We start from the raw sequence: 25,031 nt of genomic DNA, 5'->3' as shown, positions 1-25,031 counted from the left end.
AGTAAATGTTTATACATTATTACAATGCTCTCCTGTTGTTTTCCTTTTTTCTTTTCCAATTTGGGACTGTGGTGGTTCATTTTATGTGTCAATCGGACAGGGCCATGGGATACCCAGATGACTAGTTAAACGTTGTTTCTGGGTGTGTCTGTGAGGGCGATTCTAGGATATTCATATTTGAATTGGTGGGCTGAGTGAAGCCAGTGGCCCTCCCCGGCATGAGCCAGCATCCAATCACTGAAGGCAGAAGAAGGTTAAATCACTCTCTACTTGACAGCTTGAAATGGGTCATCAGTCTCCTCCTGACCTCAGCTCACTTGCTTCTGAACATTCCATCCCTCAGGACTTGAACTACAACCTGACTTCCTGGGTCTCCAGCTTGTAAACTTCTCAATCTCCGTCTTCATGTGTGCCAACCCCTTACAATAAATTTCTCTATATTACATACACCTCCCATTGGTTCGGTGTCTCTGGCCAACCCTAATCAAGGGCTAATCATTTTTTGTTCTGTATTTTGTGGTCAGCATGTATGCATTTTAACTTTCCTGCATCTGAACCTGTCCCTCCTTGCATGGATTCATGAGCAATTCCTTTTGCGGCTTCCATTGCCCCAAAATCCTTTTTCTTTCCAAATGGGTTTGTGTAGCCTTGTTTTATTTTATGGGTACATATGTATACACACATATATACGACACTAAATTTAACTCAAAAATTACTACTTTTGCTTGATGTAAGTTATCACTCTAAGCCTTAGACTCTGAACTTACTTTCTTGTCTTGATAGTAACCTTCCCCCAAAACACACATTGAATGATTTTATCTCCCATTGTTTGTAATAAATTAAATATATATTGATTTGGGGAATATCTATTTGCCTCCCAGGCCTAATTTTTGGTTAGCCTATTTTTGATAAATACTGTTTCCTGGGGTGCCTGAGTGGTTCAGTTGTTAAGCAGCTGCCTTCGGCTCAGGTCATGATCCCAGGGTCCTGGGATTGAGCCCCACATCAGACTCCCTGCTCCTTGGAGAGCCTGCTTCTCCCTCTCCTACTCGCCCTGCTTCTGTTCCCTCTCTTGCTGTGTCTCTGTCAAATAAATAAATAAAAGTCTTTTAAAAAATACTGTTTTCTAATAATGAACTTAAATATATGGTATAGCCAGGATTATCTTTATTCAAAAGTATTCTTTTTTTCTGCACTTATTTTAATCATTTTGTCAATTTTGATAAAGTAACTCATTGAAATTATAAATGATATTGCTTAAATCTATACATTAACTTGAATGTTATTTTAATCTTCACTATTTCAGCTCTCTGGTCAGAAGAAGAATATAGCTCTCCATTTTTCACAAAAAGTCATATGATTACAGACTTACGGGAGTTCAGATGGCATTTAATTTCTAGTTCTAGACCATCCCGCTCTGTACTTACCCTATGTTACAGATGATCAAACCAAGGCCCCCAAACCTATATCTGGTTAGGGAATATCTGAAAATAGACCTATCTCATTTGGTACTTCTTCTATCACACCATTTATTCAAGTCTTCATTCACTTCTTTTAATACTTTAAAATATTTAAGGATGTTGAGGTTCCTGGGTGGTTCAGTTGATTGAGCATCCGACTCTTGATTTCAGGTCAGGTCATGATCTCAGGGTCATGGGTTTGAGCCCTGGGACAGGCCCATGGCAGGCCCACAACAGGTCCCATGACAAGCCACTATTGGGCTCCAAGCACAGTGGGGAGACAGCTTGAGATTCTTTCCCTCTGCCCCTCCCCCCACAGGTCTCTCTTTCTCTCTCTCTCTCAAAAAAATAAATCTTAAAAACATAAAATGTTTACAGATGTTAGGTATATCCCCGTTGGTTCATTTCTAGGACTTTTTTAGATTGCCATAGAAAATAAGAACATTGATACTGAACTTCAGGCATATGCTTTCTTTGGTGGGGAGAAAATGCACACAGCTTATTCTAAAAAAATTTTTTTTGGTAGGGAAAAGATAACTGGATTTTGAACTGATCTCCCATTTTCTGGGTCACTCTTATCTTTTTAAGGATTTTATTATGAACAGTAGTTTCTTATGTACTACAGTCTGCAGGGAAGTATGTTAGATACACAAAGAGATAAAGTTACAGAATTTTGCCTTTCTGAGAGATTCTCACAATCAAATTCCAAACACTAGATATAGAGTATCAGTTTCAAACAAGAGAAAACCCCAAATAACAGTGCTTTAAAGAAAATACAGACTTGTCCACGTAATGAGAAATCTGAAGGTAGGCAATCCATTACATTGGTTACACAGTGTCATTAGAGACCCAGGCCAACTTCCTGACTTCTACTTTGTTATCAGGGTGTGGGGCTCACAATCATGTATAGCTAAGGACTGCCAGTGCTCTAGCCATCATGACTAATGTCCAGGGCCAAGAAAGAGCAATAGGCCAATACTAAGTAAGTCAGATCTTCCTTAACTTGTTTTCCTGGAAGTTTCTAGGTGATGTCTGCTTTTGTCATTGCCCATAACTGTCTCAAATGACCATCATTAGCAACAAGGGAGCTAGGTGAAACATGTTTAGCTAGCCATGCTGTTACCCTCAATAAAATCAAAGCTCTGTTTGTAAATAAAGACAGGAGAATGGATATTGACTAGGCAGCTTGTAGTCTCTATCACTCAGCTTCTGTAATAAAACATAAACAAGGGTTCTCTTTAGACCAAGACCAGTTGTTAATCAGAGATTGGCATATGGTCTTCATGGTTAAGTTGGACTTAGACAAATGGTGGTGGGCAATAGTTTAGGGATAAGGAAATTGACTATTTGGCCAAGATCATACATCTTATAAGATAGTCTGAGTTGGGTCTTAGGCCAGACTCCATGGTTTTTCACAATGTTACAAGGTTAAATTTTTTTCTGGGGAATAAAGTTATTTATTGGGATTGGGAGGGATGACGATGAGTGGGATACACTTCTGCTACTTCTTGATAGTTCTTAAAATTCAAACTTTAGGGGGACTCTACAAACTCTTCAACCAAGTAGCAGTGTGATCATGGACAAGCCACTTAATCTGCCTGGATCTGAATCAAATACGAAACCAGTCAGACATTACAAGAAAATAATGCTACAGACTGCAATCCCTCATGAACATGGATGCAAAAAATCTAACAAAATTTCTAATAAAATTAGAAGAATAAAAAATTTTAAAAATGCAATCTAACTATATTTTCTGATCTAGCATATATATATACATGTGTGTTTCGCTCTATATCTATCTATAAATCCTGGATTCATTCTTTTATTTATTTTTTATAACTTTTGAAGATCTGCCTAGGAGGTTCTCAATAGTGAGCTAAACACTGTACATTGTTGAAGAAGAATGAGCAAGGTTGTAGCTTGCAGTATTGGGTTAGGGAAGATTTAAAAAAAAAAAAGCTTCAAATACGGTTGTCTGGCTTCTTGATTTTGCTACCATTTCTAAACTGAAATTGTGCAGCAAAAGCTAAAAAAAGATGCATAACTTTATTGGAAGCCTCATCTATCAAAATTCAAAAGAGGGGAAGTGGGAGTGGCAGGAGCGATCTCAGAGGAGGATACAAAAAGCTGTCACACTTAGAGTAAAGCACACATTAAACAGAACATCCAAATTCTGCAGGTATAGACTGGAACATGGGAGATGCTTGGTGCCAAGTGTCCCTTCCAGAAGAGATGTTGTACCTTTCAAGTGGAAAGTGTAAGAAGTAGGAATTTTTGGCACTGGGAGAGGGCCGTGTGTGTGTGTGTGTGTGTGTGTGTGTGTGTATCTAGATCCGTATCAAGAGGGCACCTTGGTGGCTCAGTGGGTTGAGCCTCTGTCTTCGGCTCAGGTCATGATCTCAGGGTCCTGGGATCAAGCCCCACATCTGGCTTTCTGCTCAGCGGAGAGCCTACTCCCCCCCCCCCCCCCCGCCTCTCTGCCCACTTGTGATTTCTGTCTGTCAAATAAATAAATAAAATCTTTTTAAAAAGAAAGAAAATAAATCTCAAGAACATCCTTCTGACTTCTCTTCTTGTCTTCCGCTTAGTGACACTTCCATTTATCTCTGTAAAAAAATAGTGTTGCCCTGGCTTTGCGAAGCCACACTTCTGATCCTGATTCCTGCATACTGGCTGGTTGTGTGATGTTGATAAACCACTAGCTACACTGGCCCCATCTCCCCATGAACCACATAAAGTAGGTGAGCAAATGATCTTGCAGGTACCTTCCAGCTCTAAACAAAATGTATGGCTCAGGTGAGTGATCTCTGCCACTCCAATCCCAAGCACACAGCATGCTTAAAGTAATCCCACTATTTTAATATGAATTCTACACATACAACTTTAGGACATGGCATGCAAACCCTGGAAAAATTACACCACTGGAATCATCCAAAATGAGGTTGATTACTTAACATTACAGAGCTGTGACATCTTTGATACTACTACTTACCCAAGAGAAAAAGAAGCACATATGCATACAAAGATTTGTACAGGAATGTTCCTAGTAACTTTATTTCTAATAAGGGAAAATTGGAAATAATATACATGTCGATCAATAGATGACTAGATACATACATTTGGTATATCCATACATGGAATACTACTCAGCATGAACAAAGATTCCGTTTATATGTACCTCAAGAAAATCTAAAAATAATCTATAGTTCTACAATACATACAATTCTACCAACCGCTAAGTAAAACAGATCAGTGTTTGGGCTGGAGGGGGGGGGGGGGAAATGGAGTGGGGAGCGGTGGTGGAGGGAAGGGCCGAGGGCGAAGCCTGGGGAGGTGGTAGGCACGCCAGAGCACGCAGGTGGGAAAGGGAGAGGGGCTAGGGAGGGTCAAGGGGAGGCCGGTAGGGGTAGGCGCGGAAAAGGGGTAAGATGAGTTGGGTGGTGGCAGGACTTGGGAGAGGCGAGGCAGGGATCCTAGAAGCAGTGGGAGGAGGGAAGCAGGAGGAGAAGCAAGGGTAGGCGGGGCGCGCGGGGAGGGAGGCGGGGCGCGCGGGGAGGGAGGCGGGGCGGGAAGGGACGGCGTGCGTCCGCTCTGCGGGGCCCCCACGCGCGGCGTCATGGCGCACCTGCTCCGTGCGCTCTGGGGTTTGCCCTTTCGAGGGGCGCCCCTGCGGGCCGTGAGGGGCCGAGCCGGCAGCGGTGGCTCGGGGGCCGATCCCGAGGACCCAGGTAGGACGCAGACCGCGCAAGCCCCTCCGCCGCCTCCTGGCTTTTCGATTTTCCTTCAAGGGCCCGGACTAGGGGGCCCGAGCGCTGGTTCTGCACCTGGCGCTTCCTTCTCTAGAAACTTCTTGGGGCGCCCGTGCCCGCCCCTCCTTGCCGTCCAGGACGGTGGGTTGTACATTTAGAGGGGGTGTGGGGGATTGTCACTGACTTCCATCCCCTGTAAAATGTCGGGCTCAGGAGCCCCTGGTGTTTATCCCCGGACTCCAGGCGAACAATCCCGGTGGTTAGGGCAGCGACCCGACACCGTGCGCTCCCTCCTGTAATGGCCCGTGGTCTCTTAACACTGTATCCCTCTTGAATTCTGCGTGCTTCTTTTCCCAGGTGAGAAGCAAGCAGTTCAGGCTTTGGATTCCTGTTGATTTGCTTCCTGTGTGTGTCCCTACATTTCTATGTGTGTGTCCTGGCCCCAGGGAGACGTGTGGACTAATAACTTGTTTCCTTTTAGACTGATAGTCTTTGTTCGTCAATGGCTGAGACAGACAGGGAACAGTGTGTGTGTGTGTGTGTGTGTGTGTGTTTCTTCGAAATGCCTTTGGCTCCTTTGGTGGATTACATTTGCGGTTCACCTTTTAGTATGGAGTCGCCTGTGGACACCTGTGTCAATGGCACTATATTTCAGATACATTTCAGGATAATTTAGTGTTCCCTGTGCATTGCTTCATGGGCAACTGCCCAGCAGTCCCATCTCTGAATCTGATTATGTGTCCATTGAAGAAATTTAAAGATACTTATTTTCTCTGAAAATGTGTCCAGTCAAGTTAGAATTCTTTTCATCCCCTGAAGTTTTCAAAATGTAGTTTTAAATCAATAAAAGCACAGGCAGTGTGTAGGAGTGGCTGATCCAACATAACTTCTAATCATGGCCTTCAGCATCTCTTGGTGTCCTAGCCAGCCAACCCAATTATATTTGTTGCATACCTACTGTGTGTCAAGCATTATTTGTTTTGTTTTGTTTCTGAGAACCACAGGCAAAGGAAACATCATACTTGTGGGCTGGAGCTCTCCTCATTCCCCTTTATAGGATAGAGGTTTCAATGGAAGCTTGTCCTTTATGTTTGTACTGGTGTTGTCAGAAAAATCCTAATGAATTGCCTTAGGAACTTAAGTTCTTCAGCAGCATTTAAAATTCGACCAGACTCTAATACATAACAGGAGCTGTGTAACTTATCAGACACCCCCTCCCTGGAGGGTGTCTCCCTTCCTTATTCTAAGGAAATAACTCAAAAGAACAAAGCTATGTGTACAAAGATGTTTTTAACAGCACCACTCTTAAGAACCAGAAACTGGCTATAACCCAGATGTCTATCAGTTAAGGAATGCTTGAGTAAACCAGAGAAGTTCAATTCAGCAAACCATTAGGCACCCATTAAAAATTATACATAGGTAATAGTTTGGTGTCTAAGGGCTTTGGTGTTGATAGTACCACTTCCTGGCTATATGTCTTTGGGCACGTCCTGAACTTGGTAAGCTTAAACCTATTTTTTTCTTCTATAGAATAAGGATAATGATAATAGTAGGGTTGTACAGAATAAATGAAAAATGAATTAAAATGCTTCATCACAATGATTGGCACTTAGTAAGCACACAATAAATGTTAATTATAATTACATAAATAAATGGAAAGAACAAAAGTGTAGCTACATTTAGCCTATCTTATAGACTTAGGGAAGGTTGAGAGAGAAACGAGAAGATGTTGATAGTAATGGAGGACAGTTCTACAGCGCTAAGACTTCTGTTATGCAAGAGGCATAACCTCTGTGATTTTGTTGTTGAGACTAACCAGAGCAAGGTCTCTCAGTTGAGACCGAAAGAGGTAGGTAAGTAAGAAGTATCGTGGAGAAAACTTTTGTTTCAGGAAAACACTCTAGAAATACTCTGCTAAGAAACCATCCTGAGCATTGCTTAAACCAGTTCAGTCATTGAGTTGGGAAAGAAAACTAGTCTGCAAATTAGAGTGGGCTGGGGATTCTCTCTGTACCAGTTGTAATAGATTCCCTTAGTCTCAACAAGTATTTACTGAAACAAGGCTTGTTTGTATGTGACACTTGGCAGTATAGCGGTTAGGTGACCATATGACCAAGAGAGGGTGTTCTTTAAGATTTCGTGTATTTATTTGACAGAGACAGCGAGAGAGGGAATACAGCAGGGGGAGTGAGAGAGGTAGAAGCAGGCTTCCCACTGAGCAGGGAGCCTGATGCAGGGCTTGATCCTGGGACCCTGGGTTTGTGACCTGAGCTGAAGGCAGACGCTTCTCCAGATGAGCCACCCAGGTGCCCCGAGACGGTGTTCTTTAAAGATGAGAGAAGATGTAAGCCCACCTCAGGAAGTATATGACCAAGAAGACAAACTATGCTAATCACAGCACAAAGAGAGAAAGGAACCCAAAAGAACCTGAGTTTATCAAAACACAGTTCAAAGAAAAGCTGTATAGCTGTCCAGTACAATAGCTAGAGCAATCAAATCTTTTCATAGTGAAGATAACAAGAGAATACAGAGAGAATCTGGACGACATCCTGCCCCAAAAGGACCAATTCAAGGTACAGGTGATGTGGGCTGAGGACGGAAAACACCCCAATTGTACACAAAAGAATGCAAAGACCAATGCTGAGAGTTCTCTGGCCACTGGTGGCCAAGTGACCTTACTCATGTCGAAATTCTCACTTGTTGTATGTTATATGTACAGGTACCAAATTGTTGATTGGTACAACCATCAGAATTTATGCATAATGCAGTTTTCCTTCAGAATTTAGTTGTTTCCTAAAGCATAGTATATTAGTCGGCTGGAACAGCCACAACAAAATACCACAGGCTAAAAGGTTGAAACACAGACATTTTTTTCTCATCATTCTGGAGGCTGGAAGTTCAAGATCAAAGTACCAGCAGGGTTGGTTTCTCCTGCATTCTGTCTGGTTTGCAGTTGGCCATTTCTCTGCTCACGCACCGCCAGAGTCTCTTCTTCTTCCTATAAGGATACCGGTCAGATCCGGCCCATCCTTACACTCTCATGCTAACATAATCTTCTCTTTAAAGGCCCTGTCTCCAAAATGCAGCCAGATAGAGTAGGACCCACCCACGTGACCTCGTTTGACCTTACTTACCTCTCTAAAGGCCATGTCACCAAATATAGTTGCATTCTGAAGTACTGAGCATTGGGACTTCAACAGATGAATTTTGGGAGGACACAGTTCAACCCATAACACTGTGGTTACAGAACCCTCTGTAAATGCGGACCACATATACGCTGCCCGTAGCTGACCACTGGTCATTTTGCTATCAAGGCAGAGTGTCTCTTCTCTTGACAGAGTCTTCCAGGCTGGCAGATTTACAGTTAAATTTGCATAATTGGTGCTCCAAGAGCAACTAGTCTGGACATTGTTACCTACCTATGAAGCCTTTCATACACATCGTGTAAAAGGTATGTACTGATGAGGATTAGAGGAGCCATGAGAAATGTACTTTCTGATCTAAATAAAGGAGTGATTCTTCCATCTAACAATTTAAATATTAGTTTTAAATTTTAAGCTAAAAAAAGAGAGAAGGGGGGTATCAAAAACAAGTAGTCAGTCTAATACATGTAGTAAAATACAGAACAGTTGGAAAGGGAGCTGGGGTTCATCCGGGTCTCAGACTTTAGGTTAAAGCTGAAGTGTGGGAGTCCTGCTGAATTTCCCCCTTCTTGAATTCCCACTCTCTGGTGTCAACTATTGTACTGCATGTGGAAAGATACTAAGGACCAGGCTTCCAGGAGACAATCCCTTTTTTTTTCTCTCTAATCCATTCTACTTCCTCCCCAAAAGGAGAAGGGAAGATAATAGCAGCTTTCCAGATTATAATTCCCAATCTTAGTACTAAGAGTCAGTTTTCCTCTTAGAAATCGGTAGTAATAATGCAAGATCTTTGCCAAAGCCAAGAGCGGCATGGCAGGACAGGCCCTCGAAGGGTAAAGAAAGTGTTTTATCACAGTCCTCTGTTACTGCTTTTCCTTAACAGATGTCACTGGTAGCCAGGATTCAGGTTACACACATTCCCCTCAAGACCAGTTAGATTCTGGGAGGAGGAATCATGTCCTATTTGCAAATCTTGCTCTTGCCTTCATTGTTTTTCCACTGTTTGAGGTGGCCTTTGTGTGACCAATCCCAGTTAGGTCATGCCTACACACTGGCACTGGCCAAATTTTAGATCTTGCCCTTTGTTGAAATATACACACAAAATATTCACACATCTCTCTGTCTTTTAAACTGTCAAAAATGGAATGCCTTCCATTTCCCTTAATGATTCCACCCATAGTTACATCCATTAAAACCAGTTCTAATCCTACTTGTCGTGGAGCCCAATGCAGGGCTTGATCTCACCACCCTGCAACTGAGACCTGAGCTGAGATCCAGAGTCTGACCCACTGAGCGACCCAGGTGCCCCTCCCACTTGCTGTTAAAACAGTAAAAACACCTTTTCCTGATAACCCAGCCAGAAAAGATTTCATAGTGTTTCCACCACTCACTTGGTGGTTAAGCTGGCATTGCTTTGTAAAACCCTTTTATTGTTACCTTGAATAGTTATTTCAGACTTATACAGTCAGTAAAATTTTCACAATTTAACTGGTCTCCCATATTTCATCTACCCAAGGTCAAGCTCAAGAACAGCTCCGCAGCTCTCGCCTTTTTCTCCTAAATGATCAATTTATCCTCTTCGCGGGATCGTTCCCAACAGCGTACTAGAATACTGTGAACTTTCTCATCCGAAAAAATGCTCTTGACCTCACTTCCCCTTCCAGCTACCTCCAGAACTCCTGAAAGGACTTACCTGTTTGTCCTGTCTCCCTTGCCTTCCTCCTATTCTATATCAAATCTGTTGCAGTCAGACTCACACACACACACACACACACACTCACTCACACTCTCTCTCTCTCTCCTCCACCTAAACTGCCTTTTCAGGCCTCCGCTGACCACCACATTGCCAAACCCAGTAGCTACTTATTAGTCATCTCTGTCCAGGACACCACATTCTTGGAGTTTCCTTCCTGCCTCTCCGTCTGCTTGTCTCCATCTCCTCAACCCGTGTATCTTGGAGTGTCTCCAAGTCCAGCCCGTGGGCCTCTCTGTTCTCTCAACAATCACTGACTTGGGAATCTTCCAGGCTCACGGCTTTAAATAACTCTAACGCTGGGGAGTCCCAGATTTACATTTCCACCTTGGACTTTCTCCCCAGTTTCTAAATCTATATATCCAACTGCCTACTTGATATCTCCATTGGAATAATATTGAACTGAATATTGAATTTTGAAAATACTGAATTTTTATTAACAAGGCTCTGAACCTGTTCCTCCTGTAGGCTTCCCCAGCTTCTACTGCTCAGACCAAGAAACTTGGAGTAGTGCCCCTTGACCGTGTTCTTTCTTGTACGTCAGCAAATCCCCCAGCTCTGCTAGCAGAATACATCTGGTGTGTGACCCCTCTGACTACGGCCACCACCCTGACGTAGGACTCTTCCATCTCTCAACCAGGTTATTAAAGTGTCCTCTGTCCTGGGTGCCCTGCTGCAACCTTTGTCCTCCTTCAATTTCTTTTGGTGTATCAGCCAGTAATCCTTTTACATACACTAGGTCATATCAATCCTCTGCTTGCCTTCCAATGACTTCTACACTCAGAGTAAAAGCGTAGCCTTCAAGACTCTCGTTGGTCTGCCCCCTTCCCATTAGCTTTCTGCTGTGAATTCTACTAACTTTCCTGCTCACTCCACCCGTTCCCCCTGGCCGTCCTGCTACTCACCAAACACGCCAAGCATCCCCAACTAGTTTTTTTTCTCTGGCCTACATTCTCCTCTCCTAGGTTTTCACATGGCATATTTTCTCATCTCAGTGTGACAGCACTGAACAGTTTGGGGCAGTGAGAAAAAAGAAGTGGTGCAAATAGGGGAGAGCATACAAGTTAGGAGACTTTTGTGATCGTCAGTACTGGAGAGCATAATGGTGGCCTGATCCATGGGAGTGTCAGAGGGGTGAGAAGGAGCAGATCCTGGAGTTACTTAGGAGGTAGAACCCACATGGCTTGGTGCAAGGAAAGGGGAAGAGTAATGCGTTGATGGTCTGGAATTCTGGCTTGAAGCATGGGGTCAGTGAGCTAGAACACATGAGAGAAGGGGCTGATTTGCTTTTGGGCAGGAGAGGTACACGAAGTCCTTCTGTGTATGGTGTTTGAAATGGGACATTCTTGTTGAGATATCCAGGTATGTTTATAAATGGATCTGGAATTCTGCAGAGATCTAGAATGGAGGGTAAAAGAGATTAGGGAGTCTTATCATGTGGATGGTACTGTAAGCTACTCATTGGATACCATCACTCAAGGGCCAGGTGTGATGTGGTGATAGAAGCGAGCCTAGGGCAATAGATTCATCTGGAGAACACCAGTATTGGGGGATGGCTAGAGGGAGTGGGGCTGAGGAAGGATGCTGACAAGGAATAACAGGAGAGACAAGAGTATTGGGTGCCATGGAAGCCAAAGGAAATAAAAGCTACCACAGGAGAATGTCGAGTGTCTATACTACAGAGAAATGAGAGAGAAGGACGCCGTGTTCTAGGTTTTACTGAGTCCTCAGTGGGCTCTCTGAGAATGGCTGCAGTGCAGGGGTGCAGGACGGGGGGTGCTTGTCTTCAGTGCGTCACACACGGAGGCACACGATGTTGGCTTGGCCCACTGACGGTGATGCTAACATGGCTTACTTGGTTAAGGTGATGACTTGTTCATTTTTCATTGTAAAGGTACGTTTTCTTCCTTTGCAATTAGTAATATTTTGAAAATGTGTGGCTCTCTTCCATTCTAAAACAGTCTCCCATCCAGGGCTGTAGAATCCCCTAATGATTCTTACTTGAATTAGTTATTATTTTAGTGATTATAAAGATTTTTTAAAAGGTTTATCATACCGGGCACCTGGGTATAGCTCAGTAGGTTAAGTGCCTGCCTTTGGCTCAGGTCATGATCCCAGGGTTCTGAGATGAAGCCCCACATTGGGCTTCCTGCTCAGTGGGGAGCCTGCTTCTCCTGCTCCCTCTGTCATTCCCCTCCCCCACCTTGTGCTCTCTGGCTCTCTCTTTCAAATAAATAAATAAAACCTTTACATAAAAATAAAAGATTTATCATTCCTGGTCCATTTATTACTTGTCATTCTTCCTGGTACCTCTGAAAGGGACTGAGCAGTAATAATTGTCACATAAATGCATTTTGCTTTGCTCCCCAAGAAATGAGTTCCAGAAAAATTGTGTGTACCCGAGCTATATTTTCATAGGCAATTTCAGAGGTGTATTTCTAGAGTAAACAGGAAATTCCCATAGCCTTGTAAAAAGTCCTTAAGAAAGGACAATTTTAATATAGTTAACAGATTAAAAACCTTTTAATAAAATGTAAACAACCATCAGCAATCAATAATATACAATAATGAACATACCATATTGTATAGTATTATGAGCTAGCAGCAAAGAGAGAAGTTTTTTCTTACTTAAAAGATAATTTAGGACCTTCTCTTGGTAACCAAAAATGAATTTCAAATATGATTTTCAGACACGTTTCATATTTCATGGTGATACCACACGTGTCTAACCTTTCATCTTTGTTGCTGTGATCAGCTTACTAAGCCTCCAGCCCTCTTATTTTCTCATTTGTAAGTCGAGGTGGACAGCTTACAATATCCTTTCCAATTTTTAGTGTTAGATGATTTGAAACACTGATTCTATAAGTCAGGCTTCCCACTCCCCTTTGGCGAAAAAGAGTATTGTCCCAGTCGCTTTGTTCACAGTCACTGGAGTAAGGGGCGTAAGATCGAGGCATTGGGCTAGATTCTGGTTGGTCTCCATTTCCTTTTAGGGGCATCAGCTCTAGGAGTGTCCCCTTTGTTCCACACAAGAAGATTTTTTTAATAAAGACCTCCGTCGACAAACAAAATCAGAGAGATTTTTCTAAACCAGCCAAGGAGACGAGTTTAATAACCCACTAGCTCAGGGTTCTTTCCTCTCCATCACTCAGCTGCTCCCAGCCGTATCCCGACAGGAAATACTCCTCTGAGCGTAGTAATAGAAGGAGGATCAATTTCTACCCCCGGGTACCTCAGGGGAATTTAGTCTGCATTATTCCATATTTCAACCGCCTCTTTAGCTTCTGGGCCCCAGCGGAACCAGAAAACTGCCTGTCTGCTTGCTGCTTCTTTCTTGTGAAACTAATGAGTCGATTGAAGCATTTTGTACTGGAGCTTTCTGGCCCCTGTGGACTGGGAGAGGGGCAGCGCGGCCTCGTGCTGCCCGTGGCCGTGCACTTCAGGAGAGAAGCTAAAGAAAAAACGTCACTGTGCCTTTTTGTTTTAATTTTTAAAAAATTCCTCTTGGACAACACAGGTTCTCTCACGAAGCATGAGCCGTCCCTCAGCAAGGGCGAATGGCGGAGGAAGCTGACTCCAGAGCAGTTCTATGTCACTCAAGAAAAAGGGACCGAACCAGTAAGCTCCCTGATGATAGTGTCGTGGCTGGAGGGGTTTGGGGGTGGGGGGCGGAGGGCGAGTTGGGGTAGATGCAACTGCAGAAGCCCACGCCCCGGCTTTCCCTCCACCACTCTGGCCCTCCCGGTCTCCCTCTCAGGCATGGGGCTCCATCCACTTGTAAGAGACCCCGATGCCTCTTCTGCCTCCTCCGTAACCCTCCAGCTGCTCTGCTCCTGTCCCCTCTCACTGGGGGGATGGCATGTGCAGCCTCCGCTATTGCGGCTGCCGCTGTCTACGAGGTGGCCAAGGAGGGGCCCCTGGGTGACTCAGGCGGTTCCGGGGTGAGGTGTTTGCCTTTGGCTCAGGTCATGATCCTGGGATCCTGGGCTCCCCCATCTTGTGCCGGGTGGGCTCTCGCTCTCTCTTTCTCTCTCTCTTTCTGGGTCACGAAAGTAAAATCTTAGAAAAAAAAAAAAAAAAAAAGGCAGAAGAGATCTAGAAAACACAAATCCAGCCACATCCCCCCACTGCTAACAATCCCTCAGGGGCTTCCCACACTTCCAAGGTAAAGAAGAAGGTTTACAAATGGCTTACTGGGCCCTGGAGGCCTTGCCCCCTGCCTTCTGCCCCTATCCTGAGTCTGGCTGTTTTTCCTTTTCTTCCCCGCACTGGGAGCACGCCGCCCTTCTTCCAGCTCTCGGACGCCCTGGGCTCCCGTCTCCCTACGGCCCTCGCCCCTGTGTCCTCTCTTCACCGCGCCCCGTTCACTCAGACCTCCCTCTCAGCCCTCAGTCCCAATGCCATGGGCTCAGGGAAGCCTTCTCTCAGCCCCAAGCCGCGCTTTCCCTGCAGAGCACATGGTGGCCCGCTAGAGCCGGTGCTCCGAGAGGACGTTTCTGTGAATACTGAGGGAAGGCAGGCTGGGAGGCGCAAATGATATTTAAGCGCCATTCAAGAAGCTCGGCTTTCGTTCCTTTCGAGAGGGAATTGCCCTGAGTGGTTCCTCATTATAGTTCTGTTTTCCCAGCATAGCGCTTCTTCACAAGTCATCTGTCTTAGAACCACATATAACCATTGGAACGGAGCCGTTGGACGTTGTTACTAGACATTCCGGTTCGTGAAGCGGGCCCCAGGCAGTGGGCCACAGTGGTTTTGCAAAGCTGTAGAGAATCTATCTTTTCTTTCACAGTCCCCGCAAAGTTCAGACCGTGTGCATGTGGCCCTGTCGTCACGGCGCACCCTCTGATGCTAACGTCGTTAGGCCGGCAGATCCCCCAGATTCTTGCAAAGTACTGGTATTTTTCATGATGCTTCTTAGGGAAAGATACACGCTCACTACCGCAGGTGGTTGGGGGCCACGTGTGAGGCTCCATGTGCAGTACACGGAGTACACCCCAGAAGATTTAAGCCAGCCCCTTCTCAGGGACACAGCCCAGCGGGGTTTGGTATATGTACAGAGCCTGGAGATGAGCTGACAGATGTTGAGGAGAATAAGTCTGTGGGATTCTCAAACAGATGGTGCAGTGTATTCTGCGCGTTTGGCAATCTTACAGAATGAGCGTCTTCCATTATTTTAAGTAATGTTATAATCCCTTTCAGTTGGTCCATGTCCACACGTAACTTTCTAGAATGGTGCCGAACCCACTGTAAGCCTGGCTAACATAAGGGGAGTAACACATCTCAGTTTTCTATTTGGTAACTCAAACTTGAGAATTCAGTTGCACACGTTTTGGTCAGGCAGCAGTGAAAGTGTGCGCATTCTGCTAGACACAAAAAAAGGGGGTTATAGCCTCGCTGCGCAACAGCTCAAAGTCAAATATCGGTTGAAGGCGGGTTTCCTGCAGGCCTTCCTCTGTGCACCCCACAGATCTCCTCTCCACATGCTTCGCTCTGCTCTTCGCTCTTCGCTGGGCTCCAGGAAGAATAACATGCCCCCTTCCCTTCTGGCTACTGCTCGAGCTTGGCCAGTGGACGATGTTAGCACAGTCAGAGGACATGACAGGGAAATCGGGACCCAGCTTCCTCTAGTGCAGGCTGTAGCTCCCGCCGGCCAACAGGCTCCGGTAACTGCCCCTCTCTTTGTCCCATGGGCCTCATAGATGAGTGTTCTCAGAGCCCCTGGCCCTCCCAGTGCTTCCTCCTCCCTTGCTGGTTTCTGTTGGTCCTGTCCCCACCTTTGTAAATCGTTCTGTACGAAATTATCTGCAAATGACCTCTTTGAGTGTGCCGTCTGTTTCCAGCAGGTATGTTGTACTGACCAGGTCAGAGGAGGGAGAAGCCCCATTGGTCCAGGCAGACTGCCTTTGGGCCACTGTAGCCCGACGGAAGGGCTTAAACAGCAGACGTTTATGTATAAATACATACATATATTTCCTCACAGTTCTGGAGGCTGAGAAGTCTAAAATTAAGGTGCTGGCCAGTTCAGTTCTGGTTTCTCCCCCCACCTCTGTAACATTAGCTCCCAGACCAGCACTGGGTACGTACTAGGTTTTCAAGTAAGTATGAGAGTGAACAATTGAGCTAGAAGTTGAGTTTGGCTCTAAACAAATGACAGGACTTACACAGAACTGAGGGAGGAGGAGGGAGACATTAGGAAATTAGTCTAGGAGGCTGTGAAAAAATGTCACTTCATGAAATTCCTCAGCTAAGGATTCCTTTTTATTTATTTTTACTGTGATAACTGTCGCCTGTTACTTCCTCTGTCCGTCCGTCCCCTGCAATGACCAAATTATATTTTGAATTTTGTCAGACTGTCTGCATCCTAGGAGTAGACTTTCCAGACCAGCTTCAGGACGGGTAGCCATTTGACACATGAGTCCCATTAGCCCAGGTTCCCACCTGGGAACTGGTGGAACTTTGTGGTGGATGCCGATTTGTGCCAAGGTTGGGAGCCGGCATCGAGGGAAAAAGCCATAAAAAGACCAGCTTCCACTGTTCAGATTTCTGCAGCTAAGTTTAGATAGAGTCTTTAAAGAGGGAAAACGTCCAAGTGTGCCCAGATGGTAGGCTCAGTGGGTTATTTTGAAATTGTCCATTATACGGCTCACTGAAAATGTGCTGTTAATACTACCACAGGGAATGTGAATGTTTGACCTGTGAATCTGTTGAGTTGGGAAATGTAGAAAGGTCAGAAGAGTCCAGCTCATTCCTTAAGTCAGTTCTGTGACTTGGTGACCCATTCTGTGCCTTGGTTTCTCTTTCATCCCCTAAAATGGGATAGGGCTTGCCAGCAGGTCGTGGATCTTCCGTGGTTGGCTTGTCTCCGAGGTTTGTTGCTGTTGAGGGTTTTTTTTTTCCTTTTAATTTACTTTAACAGAAGGAATTGGGCAAGAAGGTCTTTCTTTCTTTCTTTCTTTCTTTCTTTTTTCTTTTCTTTTTCTTTTTTTTTAAACAATGAAATCCAGGGCACCTGGGTGGCTCAGTGGGTTAAAGCCTCTGCCTTCAGCTCAGGTCATGATCCCAGGTCCCTGAGTCGAGCTCTCTGCTCGGTGGGGAGCCTACTTCCTCCTCTCTTTCTCTCTGCCTGCCTCTCTGCCTACTTGTGATCTCTGTCGGTCAAATAAATAAAATAAAATAAATTTAAAACAAAAAAACAATGAAATCCAGTTTTCAGAATAGCATTTTGAAAGGCACTGACTTGGCAGATTCATTGCTTCAAGTCTCCTGTGTATTTTGGGGAGACCTTTGAAAACTTACAAACTCTTTAAGCCACAATTAATGAGATAATTTCATCTAAGTAGTAGCTTCAGTACTGGGATAATCTAACTCATTATTTAAACATTTATTAACTATGTTGTGTCCTAAATACCATGTTGTGAGGCATGTTAAAGGCACAACCATGAGCTCACAGAGCTATCCGTTCTATGTATTCATATTCTATCTTTAATTGGAGATTTCACAGTGTTTTAGACAGTGGACTGGATTCCTATTGTATTAACTCCTTTGAGATGAGGACTGAAATTTTACACAATCCAAAGGAGTGTTCTCTCACTTTTCCACGGACTTTGATGTTCTTGGATGAACAGTGGTATATAAATGCAAAGCATTATTAATGTCATAATTTGAATTTTTGGCACCATAAAGGCCGGGTTGTGATAAGCCTGCAAGGCTGCATCATTGGGCGGGTTATAATTTCCTCTCCAGTGATATTTGTACTTTGTCAAATTAGTACAAAAGTTCCTTTATTTGGGGACTGAATCTTGGATTTAAATCTGCTGTATCATCTCCTGCTGGTGTTATGAGAAGCCTACACCTGATCTGTCTAATTTACTTTCAGCCTTTCAGTGGAGCCTATCTGAATAACAAGGAGTCAGGAATGTATCACTGTGTATGCTGTGACAGCCCACTCTTCAGGTAAGGCTCGAGAGGGGTACTGGAGGAGAAGAAACCTCTGGATTTCTTACAGCTCTGTCTCATTTGAAGCCTTGGATAAAAACATGCCCGTGTTGTTTTTAATTGCCCTCCTCATTTGGCGTGGCTGCTCTAAGGAGAGCTATCTCTATAAAGGACTTGCTCCTCTTGATTATTTCCAGCATTTAGAGCAGTTGAGACTTCTTAGCCTATATTCTTTCTTCCTGTTTCCCCGAGAAATAGCAAACAAATAAAACTTCGTAAGCACCTTAAGATAATGCTATTAGAATATTTTCCTGGGCAAGTATTTAAAGAAATCTAAACCATAATTGTATTTGCTTGGCCATGTGATTAAAACTATATCTCTCCGAGGGAAAATGGGTTTATAATTTAATTTGGGAAATGTAGAATTTTATGAGGCTAGATTCCCCACAGTGCTTGACAGTAGTGAATACCATGCCCTCTTCTATATAGCTAAAAGTAAATTTAATTGTCCCTTGATTTCAAAGCCTCTTTTAAGTCAATCAGGATCTGAAATCTCTCAACAAAGGCTTTTTTGTTTAGACATGCAGGAAACAGTCTAAAAAAAGTAGATTCGATGAAGAAGAAAGGAAAACATCTTTGAAGTCCTGTTTTCAGAACTTCAAAGATATTTTCCTTTCTTCTGCATCAACTCTAAATTGGTTTAGAATAAAATATAAATCAAGCCAGCTCTGTGAATCTTCCATTAGGCAGTGCTTCATTACGTCCTCTGGGCTTTGAGCAGACCGGGCTTTCTTGGGCTGCTGGCCACTAATGGAGGCCGAATTTGGAAAACCAGACCCCACCTGCAGGGATGGGGAACAATTGGGATTGATTTCCCCTCATGCCTCAGGAAGGGCAGGTCTTTGCTCAGATTCATTCACTGGATCAGTGGCTGTTGTGTAGACATCTAAGATAGCTGTTGGCCCGGGATGGCCTGGGAGATCTAAGAGAAGCAGCTTAATCTTAACATAGTAAAATGTGGGACACATATTTCTGAGACATTAGCTATTCCTTGGCCTTTGGTTCTGTTAAGGAGGAGAAACAGGGCCTTGAGTTGGCCAACCTGCTTTTAGTCAAAAAAAGGTGTGCGATGTGAAGATGGAAAGGACCACCTTGTCACACTGTGGTGACCATGCAGATGTTCTTTCCTGTCTTTGCACTGTGAAAACAGGAGATGAGAAGTCACTCTTGTCAAAGCATCCTTCTACTTAGCATTCTTCATTTTTCCATGTCATTGGTGTTCTGGTTTCTACACTGGCAAAGCTGAGACCTTTTCCTACCCAGTGCCCACCATCCCCTTACCACAGCAGCCAGTCATGGACTCACAGAATGTTGGAGCAGGGTGGGACCTGAGACCAGAGCACAAAGCTCTGTCCTTTGGAAATTTCTGTGATCATGGAAATGTTCTATCTCTGCTCTGTCTACTATGGTAGCCACATGTGGCTCTTGAGCACTTAAAATGTTGCTTGAAGATGAATCTTTAATTTTACCTAATTTTAGCTAATTTAAGCCCAAAAGCCCACATGTGACCGGTGGCTACTGTATTAGTACAAGGCTAATCCAAAGTAAGGAAATTGAGTGACCAACTGCAGGTCACTGAGATAGTGAAGCAGTCGAGACTAACAGGATAACCAGCTGATTCTCCAAAAGTCGACTAAAGACCGGTATACTGGAGCTGCCAGTTCACCAGCCTATTTGTTTCTTTTTTAATCATTTAGTTTCAGTTGAAAAGTTTCTGTTTTCTTTTCTTAGGGACTGTGGTATAAGTTTCTGTTCCATTTTCCTGCTGCTACTGCTGCTGCTCTGAGACTGGGAGACATAAGAATATATTTATAAGAATCTTCTATGTTCCAGAACAAACTCTTCTTAAAGATGCATTTGTTTATAGGACAGACAGTATAGTAGAGTGGCTAGGGTGCTTGGGTGTACCTGGCCCCGTTGCTGTGTGACCTTGGGCAAGTCTCTTAACCGGTCCATGCCTTGATTTCCTCACCTGGAACATGGCAGCATGGTAGCTGAACTGACTTCAGCAAGCTGTTGAGAGGATCAGCCAAGTTCTGAGGTAACACGTGCAGAAGCACCCAGGCCGGTCCTGGCACATGCCAAGCACTCAGTACGTGAGAGCAACAATTCGTAGAGGAAGAACCTTCTTTGGGCATCTGTATGGATCAGTCTTTGATAATGAGGAATTCTTGCGAATATGTGCCAGTTATTGAGAAGCTATAAGTGGAGATTATATTCCTGAGCATGCTTCCCATTCAAGAGGGTAGTCTTAGGAATATTTTCCTGTTTTGCCTCTCATTCCCTCCCACACACACTCCCACCCCCACCCATCCCCAGTGTCCAGCCTTAATAATAGCGAACAGGGTGGAGAAAAAAAATAGACATCCCTACAAAAGCTTGTATAGGTAGAGTCAAAATGAGGCGAAAAGTTGGTCAACCAAGAGTCTAATAGCTGTGGGACCACTGCCTCTAGGCTGTTAGGCGCCCTGCTGCCCACAACGATGCTGCCTTCACAACACAACCACCATGGTGTGTGTTCTGGGAGACACGCCTCCTCTCCACAACAGAGGCCTCTGAGCCAAGGTTTTAGGACAGGAACACTCATAGGATGTCATCACTCCCCTGGGGACTCCAAACTGTTGCTTTACTAACCTTGGAATTATGTGTCTTTGCCCCTGCTTCCTGTGTTCCCCCTTTATTCCCCCCCCCCCCCTGTATACCAGCTCTGGAAATATTTATTAAAATAAACTGTGGGTCCACATCTTTCATGCTCCTGCCTGTCTTTAGAGTAGAGGGGATCTGAGAGCCTGATGATGTTTCTCGCCTTTTACATAACCCCCGGCTGTCCCACATGTTAAAAGAAACCAAGTAATATCAGTGAGAAACTTCTTCTGTGTTCCCATTCCTCCAAATGAATGGAAATTCTTCTAAGATGTTAGAGGTGTCAGGTCTCACCAGGTGCCTCTGTTGTTGGCTCAGGGGCTGTGGAATTTCCAGAAATGAAGCAAAACCAAAGCAAATAACCATAGAACAAACATGCAAACACATAACACAAAAACACGTAACAAAAAAACAAAACTAAAAAAATACCTTTAAGTGTATCTGAAAAGAGATGATGCAGTATGGTTTTAGTTTTTCAAGGGAGAGCCTTATAATCTGCTAATCATTTAAATATTTATATTGGAACTTCAAACTGGCCTTAAAGTTAGATCGCCACTCTTAAATTGTGTATGATGGGCCTCTCATATTACCTGGTAAAATCTCCATATTCTGTATATTGCATCTATAAAGATTTATTGTTTCCCATAAACATTTTAGATAACTTTTTATTAGTCTTAGATTCTATCATTAAAAAATTTATTATATTCATAATTCTCCATCCAAATGCCTTTAATCATCACTAGCTGCATGTAACATTAAGGAGTGGAAAGGCTGTGATTAAAAGATACTTAAAATGTTTTTCCCTGGGCTAGGGTGGCTCAGATGAATAGTTTTGAACTCTTTCAAAAAGGTTCCAAAAAAATTGGACCCATGGCTGCTCAAATTTCATGGATATCTGTTATTAATTGTAATTATTTTTTTTTAAATGTAGCTACTGACTTACATACCATACGTCTGACACTGCTAAGTGCACTATACCTAGAAAGTTTGTCAGGTAATCCTCTGAGCAGTCTTGTAAGGTAATAAGGCCATTAATGTTCTATCCATTAGTGCACTGAGGCTTTAAAAAGATTAAATAGCTTGCCTAGGTCACACGGATGTATCAGAGCCTGGAGTCATGCCCCAGCCTTTCAGAAGGCAAGGCCCTTACTCCTCCAAGTTCTAAAATCCTGGTCTGAGAACCCCGGGAGTTCCTGGGACCTTTCTAGGGGATCTACAAGGCCCTCTCTTTTCGAAGTGGGTGCCCGTGAGGCCACGTCCTCTTTCTATACTTGAATCAAAATAAGATTGCAGCAGACTGAATGCAGAAGCACATATGAAGTGTCAGTTGTCTTTTCTTTTTTAAGCTAGGCATTACAGAGATTTGCAGAATTGTAAAACAATGCAACTCTTCATTTTGAAAAAAAATTTACCAGGTAATAAATTTATTATTTTTTAAAAATAACAACGTGGAAATATTTTTAAATTCTGTTATAATTTCTAATTTGTTAAGCATTGATACACATAATTCATGTAAAGGGAAGCAGTCCTCAGTAATTTTCTTAGTGTACAGCAATCTTGAGATGAAAATGTTCGAGAAGGACTACATCACACTAGACTTTCTTCTCTGAATCAAGCTTCCTTCTGTGTTCTTAGCCTCTGGATTTGAGTATTTGCTACTTTTCCTTCTCTTTGCCCAGCTTTTTGGAGTTTCTTTGGGGGGGGTTGTTTTTTGTTTTTTTGTTTTTGTTTTTGCAGAGTTTACAATGCATTTCTCTCCCTCTTCCTTAAAGAAAGAACTGTCCCCTGCCATTAAAAAGCTTTCACTCTATTTTCCTAGTGCCTTTTAAGGGAGCTCCCCTTCAGAGTCTTGGAGAGTAGGTCTGTGGCAAGTGGATTCGCTTGTTTCTCTCCCACTCCTCTCGTAGGCGCCCCTGGCCTTCTCAGCATCATGAGTTCCTGTGGGACATGCCCAGAAGGGTCCCTGTACTGCCGCGACTGGCTCAGATGCCCGGGCTTCTTGACTAATGATCATCATGCACTTAAAGTTCACGAGCACTTACCTTGTGCCCACAGAGTATCTCTGTAAATCCTCAAGACATCTCCCTAACATGGGTCCTTTCAGCCCCGTGCTCCAGATGAGGCCTGGAGCCCGTACAGAGCTTGCCCAGCGTCGCCCAGCTAAGAAAGGGCAGAGGCAGCTTTGGAATCCCCGCAGCCAGGCAGGTAGCCCGAAGGGCCCGCTGCTGAGAGGGGGCGTTTCATCAGGCCTCCCGCTGCTGGGCCCGGACCTTCATGCCCTCCTGTGACCACGAGTGTCACATTTCCGTTTCCCCCTTTTCCTACGTGTGGAGCCCTTGGATTTGATCTGGGTTTCCTAATATGCATCACAGGTCACAAAGACCCTAGTGTTTCTCGGTCCCTGTCAGACATGGAGAGAGAAGCCTTCAGCATCAAAGGAACAAGAGATCCTTTGACGACGGTGAAACGTGTTTGGTAGTGAAAGTGCAGTGGACACAGTTCCCATGAACGGACCGCTGCTGTGACTGGCCTGGAGATCTGGCAGAGGAGACAGGGGAGCAGACCCTGCTGGGGGGAAAAAGGAGTTGGGGCATAAAATGCTCTTTGTGTGTTAATAACGTCTCGGCAGCTGCAGGGTCCGAATGTCTTCCACAGTTCCGACCACAAGTACTGCTCCGGCTCCGGGTGGCCTGCGTTTTCCGAGGCACACGGGGCGTCTGGCTCTGATGAAAGGGACGCGAGCATCCTGAGGCGTGTGGACACCTCATTAGGATTAACTCGCACCGAGGTTGTGTGCAAGCAGGTGGGGGTTTTTTGTGTTGTTTTGTCTGTTTGGTTTTTCCCGGTGCTGCCCCGGCTCGGGCGCCACAGAGAGCCGGGTTTCTGCGCTTGCTGCTTCTGACCCCTCTCTCCATGATTCTGGGCACTGTCAGGAAGAGAAAGAACCTTCCCGAGCCACTGTGAGGTAGCCTCTCCCAGGTCTAGCCTAGGAATTGTATTAACGCTTTACATGCATTGTATCAAGGAATCATCACAACTGCTTTATTAAGTACTGTAATTGTTAGTTCCCATTTTATAGATGAATAAATCAAGGCCTAAGTTAAATACCTTGCTGACATTCTCACTGATAACTATTTACCGCTGCCATGCCTTGCATACTCTCACTTTTTTTTTAAAGATGTATTCATTTATTTGAGAGAGAGAATGTACACTCGCATGACAGTGAGAGTGGGGAGAGGGAAAGAGGAAAAGAATCCCAAGCAGACTCCCCACTGAGTGGGGAGCCCGACGTGGGGCTTGGTCTTGGGACCCGTACGATCATGACCTGAGCCAGAACCGAGTCGGGCACTCAACCAACTGAGCCACCAGGCGCCCCTGCATTCTTTCCTTTCCTACGTGCATTCTGCTGGGATGGACTTTTCCCCACACAGACATCGGATTGGGGCGGCCACGTGGGGTTCATCTCGTTTCACATAAAGAACTTTGTCTCGGTGGAGAAATGACAGAGGCTTCTCTCCTTTGCAGTGCGAAGCCCACCTTGGCCATGTGTTTCCTGACGGACCTGGGCCTAGTGGTCAGAGGTTTTGCATCAACAGTGTGGCCCTGAAGTTCAAACCAAGGAGACACTGACCATCTCCAAGAATCCCTGTCACCACTGCTTCATTTACACCCTCAATTTTCAGTGTATGTTGAATGACTTGTTTTATTTACTACCAAAGTAAGCTAAGTTTGTGCTGGCACCAAGCAAGTTTCCACTTCTGTAGTGGATTTGCCTGGAATCAACCCAACCCCAATTCCAACGTGGAGGGTGGAATTTCACAGAATGGCAAAGGGGCAGCCATTTCCATCCAGTTGACTTCTGTTGGCTTTGCCTGTGACCAGAGGGCATGACTCTTTGGGGACAGTAAGAAACTAATGGACTACAAACCAGAAATTCCTACAAAACTACCCAGAACTTTCCATTGCGCTAAGTCCTTTGTGGACATATGTAGGTGAGGGATCAAGAGAAAAGAGGAAGGAAATAAGGGATTAGAGTAATCTACAATCCCAGCATTGAAAGAAGTACCGAGGACTCGGACTGTGGCAGAGCCGCATTTGGGGGGCATACATGGTGATCAGTGGGATGCGTGATTCTTCAAAATTTTAGAATGTCTTGAACATCCTGATTCATCCTTTCTACCGGCAAATAAGTTCCAAGGAGAGTTTGTTAGATTTCAGTGATAACGAGTAAAAGTGGCTACAAAGTTAAGTTTAAACATGTTCAAATAAAATATTTAGTAAAATTTTA

The 25,031-nt window shown here is 44.4% G+C and overlaps 1 protein-coding gene across 1 annotated transcript; it reads left to right on the top strand.

Moving 5' to 3' along the window:
• The first annotated feature begins 5,021 nt into the window (after nt 1-5,021).
• Nucleotides 5,022-25,031, top strand: MSRB2 (methionine sulfoxide reductase B2). Its single transcript, XM_059405001.1, has 5 exons — nt 5,022-5,188; nt 13,623-13,723; nt 17,982-18,058; nt 23,399-23,546; nt 24,269-25,031. The coding sequence occupies exons 1-5, from the start codon at nt 5,077-5,079 to the stop codon at nt 24,371-24,373; spliced, it is 543 nt and encodes a 180-aa protein (XP_059260984.1). The 5' UTR covers nt 5,022-5,076; the 3' UTR covers nt 24,374-25,031.

This window comes from Mustela nigripes, chromosome 6 (assembly GCF_022355385.1).
Source record: "Mustela nigripes isolate SB6536 chromosome 6, MUSNIG.SB6536, whole genome shotgun sequence".
NCBI classification, from domain to species: domain Eukaryota; kingdom Metazoa; phylum Chordata; class Mammalia; order Carnivora; family Mustelidae; genus Mustela; species Mustela nigripes.
Note: the sequence above shows the minus strand (reverse complement) of the source record. Positions and strands in the feature narration are given on the sequence as shown.

Coding starts and splice junctions, on each gene's coding strand:
- MSRB2 (XM_059405001.1), top strand. CDS start 5,077: ATGGCGCACCTGCTCCGTGCGCTCTGGGGTTTGCCCTTTCGAGGGGCG. Junction 13,724..17,981: donor AAGAAAAAGGGACCGAACCA/GTAAGCTCCCTG, acceptor ATTTACTTTCAG/CCTTTCAGTGGAGCCTATCT. Junction 23,547..24,268: donor CCGAGGTTGTGTGCAAGCAG/GTGGGGGTTTTT, acceptor TCTCCTTTGCAG/TGCGAAGCCCACCTTGGCCA.